General features: G+C 36.6%; 1 protein-coding gene across 1 annotated transcript in view; it reads left to right on the top strand.

Annotated features, from left to right (window-relative positions):
* The first annotated feature begins 3,845 nt into the window (after positions 1-3,845).
* The window catches only part of sox7 (SRY-box transcription factor 7), a 6,518-nt gene continuing 5,406 nt past the window's right edge, over positions 3,846-4,957 (top strand). Inside the window, exon 1 of the mRNA XM_015052325.1 lies at positions 3,846-4,367. Coding sequence (XP_014907811.1) covers positions 4,136-4,367 — 232 coding nt within the window. The 5' untranslated portion in view covers positions 3,846-4,135. The remainder of the gene's footprint in view (positions 4,368-4,957) is intronic.

The following is a 4,957-nucleotide window of genomic DNA, read 5'->3' as shown; positions in this document are numbered from 1 at the left end:
TTTTGTATTTCCTGGACAAAAGAAAAGGTTGACTAACTTTGTAGGCACGTCGGATGTGCTAATTCTTACTCCGTTCTCTTTCCATTTCCTGCTACAATCAGCTAAATCTTGTTGCACCCTCTAGCTTAGAAGGAAATATGACAAATCTTTACAAAAAATTAGTAGTCAGATATTCCCTGGTTTATGGTTCCTTGCAGAGAATCCCAGTTTTTTTTTTTCTTAAAAGTCTCAAAAGGATTGTCTACTTGCTTAGTGCTTTTAGCCTTTCTGAACCAATATTTTGTAGAACCAACATTTTGCTATGCTCTGATTACAGCTGCAACTCTGTCTTCATTATACTGTTCACTAATGTTCTTTGACAAACCTCTGAGGCCTTCACAGAACAGTTGAACACACAGACATGGACTGGGCGTTAATTTCAGGACTTCTGAAGCCAGTTGGTCTCGCGAAGTTTGCATAGGAATATCACATTGATGGGGATTAAAAGTAAATGCATTAATTTCCTGTCTTCTGTTTATCTAATACCTTTTTGCACTTGTCTCTTGGTAGAATCTGTCGCTCTTTCTTTCTCCCATGTGTTCAGTTCTGGCTATTATATTAATTTATGTCTTTTTACATCTCTTTCAAAGAAATTACCTACATAGCCTTATATCTCGTCAGTCGTGTTAGACGTGTCTTTCAGGTTTTGATGTTGATCCAGAGCCATAAGGCCCAGACTTGAGTTTTGACACCACTTGCATCACATTTCTTCACAAAATGCATTAGTTATGTCCAGGTTTGTAATTTTCGTGATGAGTATCTTTGTTTGAAAGGTAGCAAAGTTGTAACACGCAAAGCACCCATTGTCTTCTTCCATGTTTTGCTGTTTTGTTTTTCACACAAGCCTTGGCCAGTAATCTCAGCTTGAAATCTTTACCAGAATGTGTGTTTAACAGTCTCAAGCCATTTTCACAAAACCTTCTGACTGACTTCAAGAAGTGTGATACTATGACAAACTATAAACAGGAATCTTTAGAACTGCCTTTCTGCTTTTTCCAGTACCCCTGATTCCCCAATCACTGTTTTTTATCCTCACTGTTACAGGAAAAAAAAAAAAAGTTTATATCAGAAAATAATTTCTAGGTAAACACCTAGAAACCAGTCTCATTGCTTATTTAAAAAAAAAATCAAATATATTTTTGTTATTCATCCACATATTCTAAGCTGAATGATGATTTACAAAGACGCTGAGGTTTCCTGCATGTTTCAGTTCTTAAAATGCATCAAATTTAACAGATGTATTGAGATGTATTCATGTCCATTATGAACTAATTAATTTCTACTCAATCTGAGACAATTCTGCTTAGGCTTCAGACAACTTATTAAAGAAGATTTAATCAAAAATACAAGTGCTCTTTTTTGAACCTGTTTAAAGATTTCATTAAATGTATCAACAATGTCTTCTGCTCTTAGAATTCAAAGGAAATTATTATGATTAGCTATTTCTGTATTTTTTTTTTCTATTTTAATGTAAGAGGGGAAGATAAAGTCGGAAAATTGGATTTTGAACCAATAGAGAATCCACCAGTATTTGCACAGGAATCCCCTCTTTAAAGAGGAAAGATGCCGTTTTGGGTCTGACACTTTAACAGATATGCACTTCCCTTTTCGACTCACATCTGGGTAGAGATCGTAACATTACTTCATTTAAGATGGGAGAGCAGCTCTGGTCTCGTTTCAGGTTTGGTCGTCTTAAAATTCTTTATTTACTTACAAAAATGATATCCTCCAGAGCTTTAATCAGACAAATTTAGTGTACAAATGAAAAGAAGTGGTTCACACACTCATTTTTAGATTAACTAAATCTTTGATCGCATCATGACGGGAGCTTCCAGGACCACAACCTATTATGAGGATCTGGTGAGCCAAACTAAAGTGAGACTTTTATTAGACAACACTGGAGCTGCATCAAGTCATGTGGCTCATGAGTTAAAGAATAAAGTAAAAAGGTGAGATTTCACCTTCACTTGCATTTGTTAACAAATTTTACAAAGACATCCGACCTATTTTAATGAAAAATAAAATAAGGTGAATAATCATCATTTGTGTCAGTCCAAATCAGGGGCAGATGGGCTTAATACAAATGGGATGATACAAAAGTACCCTAGAGAATAAAGAACAAGTTATTGCTGAGAAAATTCTTTCTTGGCCAAAGTTCATTTTATCTAAATTATAAAATCCAGCTTTCCAGCCGAGCAGAGATGAAAAGTCAAAATTCAAAGATTGGTGCATTTGTTGCTTGGTGTTTTTAAGATCTTATTATATTAAGAACTTTGTCAGCATTTCGTAAAGCTCTTAAAAAAAACATTTAGAACATTTTATTATTTCTCTATATATTATATATTTTCTACGATAATGAGCAAACCTGTTATTTTACAATTTAAAAAAAGAAAATCTATTTCCAATTATACATGTTTTTTTTTTGTTTTTTTGCTATTACAGCATATTGAGATAACCTCTGTCGTCAGTATAGTTGAGATGCCTCAACTGCCCAGCAACAATGTGTAAAACTTGGAGGCACTTGTCATTTCAGGACTCCCTGTCTCTGAGTTTATAATTTAGCATTTAAGCCACAAAAGCATTTTATCTCCCATTAGCTGCGCCCCATACTTAAACTCACCTTAACTTCACTCTCTGACTTTCACTGGTAACACAGCGGCATGGTCCAAGCCAGAACAGGGCGAGGAAGTGTGGCTCTATATATCACTGATGTGCCTGCATCGGGCACAATCTGTGGCTTCAGGTGCCATATCCTTTTCCTGTGGGAAGTAAACTAAAACTGACAGCTTGCTTTGACAAGTAAAGAGCAGCACGACTCCCTGCAAGACATGAATTCCAACCTGAGCTGCATGTGAACTTCAACGTGCCTTTGTAATCTGTAATGGGTCAGGTTTCTCCCATCTCCAAAGATTAATTACCGATATGATCATTTGCAACCTGATGGTGTTGGTAGCTGTGTTTTGAGCAATGAGAGCGAGTGTGTGTGTGTGTGTGTGGGAGTGTGAGCTCCTCCACCACTGCAGGCTGAGAGTATCCTGTCAACAGGAACTCCTGGATTTGATATGCCCCCGCTGTTGACCACAGAAGGAAACTGATTAGTCAGTGTGCGCTCCGTGGTTTTATTTATTTGCTCAGCTCAGAAATGTGGCTCAGAGGAAAATCATTTTGAATCTTTAATAATCTTTAATGTTGATTGGTTAAGTCCAAAACTCTTACATTTTCGAATCCTGTAAAAATGAGAAGAACCTCCCATTTTATGTACTTTGTTTTGCATCTCTTTTTGCACACTCAAAACAAACAAACAAAAAAAAACCTGGAAAACCTGAGGCATAAAGTGCAGTGGAAATCTCAAAATGTCACTTAACTTAACAACTTGAAGTTTTCTGAAAGATGAGAAGTCTACAAAACACGTTTGGCAAGTTGGTCATGCAAGGTATTCCATGAAGACCAGAAAAGATAAAGTTCCAAAAATAAATAAGTAAAACAAAAATATATATATTTTTTCTGAGTTCAATGTGAATTCAACAGCAGCTTTTTTAAAAAAAACAAAAAAACAAACAAACTAGGGAGCTTGAAATAACCATGTGGATCTAATGTTATGAGTTCTCCTGTTAGTTTAATTAATATTTGTGTTAATGACGAGAGCTGTTGTGTTGTCGGGCAAGTTTAAGGAGTTACTTGTGTTGAAATGTTGCACCCTATCCCTTCCCCTTCCACAGGGTTTAACTTGCAATCAAGGAGGAGTCGAGAGTCCTGCGGGGATTTCTCCTGGAACCTGCTCCTCAAATATAAAGCCTTCCCCCATCCAGCAGGAAAGACCGAATCATAACCCACATGGAGGAGCAGCTGTATGTGCGCATCTGTGCGTTCTCCTGAAATCTGTTCAGGCATTCAGGTTGAGCTAGAGCTTGAAGCAACACAGGAATAATTTAATGTGAAAAGTCTGTCTTGTTTTGTTTTGTTTTGTTTTTTATTTTTTGTAGTTTTTCACAGCTTTAAGTCAGGCGGCAGGCAGACAGACAGAAAGAAAGCGCACAACTTCGTTAAGAGTCTCAGACGCGCTTCTTAAGTTTGGAGAGGAGAGAGCGCGCTTCAGATGGCTGCTCTCATCAGCGCGTACTCGTCGTGGCCGGAGTCCTTCGACTGTCCTCCGGGAGACGGAGATGTCCCTGACGCGCATGTCTCGCACAGGACCCCCGTGGACAAGACGCCGGAGCCGCGGATCAGGCGGCCCATGAACGCGTTCATGGTCTGGGCCAAAGACGAGCGCAAACGGCTGGCGGTTCAAAACCCAGACCTGCACAATGCAGAGCTCAGCAAAATGTTGGGTAAGAAAAAGTTATTATTATTATTATTATTATTATTATTATTATTATTATTATTATACATTTGACCTTCCTTTCTCTTGAGGCCTGTGTTGCTTTAAAAAAGTTTTTTTTTCTACCTCAACGCGACAAAAGTAGCTAATCAAAATAGCTAATTATAACGGGAGTTGTAAATTGCCTGTCATAGCAAGGCAATGCGTAAAAGCAAACTATTCCCAAGTTAAATTCACCTTGAATTCACATCCCTGTAATTCAAATTAATACAAAAAAAAAAAAAAAAAAGTTGGATAATAATTAGATAATTGTTTTGTTCGGCACAGTGCGAAACGGTAAACTGCAAATTTGGCACTTTTATCACAAATCAAAATCCAGAACATTATTTTTAATTGACTTCTTATTAATTCGTGTTTTTTTTTTTACGTTTTTTAAATTTAATTTCGTTTTATTGATTTTTCTGTTTTAAAATGTGTGAAGAATATTTATTTGTAAATCTACCATTTTCAGTTGTGTCTTTTTTTTTTTTTTTTTTTTTTTTTAAAATACCTCAATTTTTTTTTTCTCCCACATTTTTTTTTTTTTTTTAAATTCTCCTC

The sequence above is a fragment of the Poecilia latipinna genome, unplaced genomic scaffold (assembly GCF_001443285.1).
Source record: "Poecilia latipinna isolate Pla-1442-1.1 unplaced genomic scaffold, P_latipinna-1.0 Scaffold1101, whole genome shotgun sequence".
In the NCBI taxonomy this organism is placed as follows: Eukaryota; Metazoa; Chordata; class Actinopteri; order Cyprinodontiformes; family Poeciliidae; genus Poecilia; species Poecilia latipinna.
Note: the sequence above shows the minus strand (reverse complement) of the source record. Positions and strands in the feature narration are given on the sequence as shown.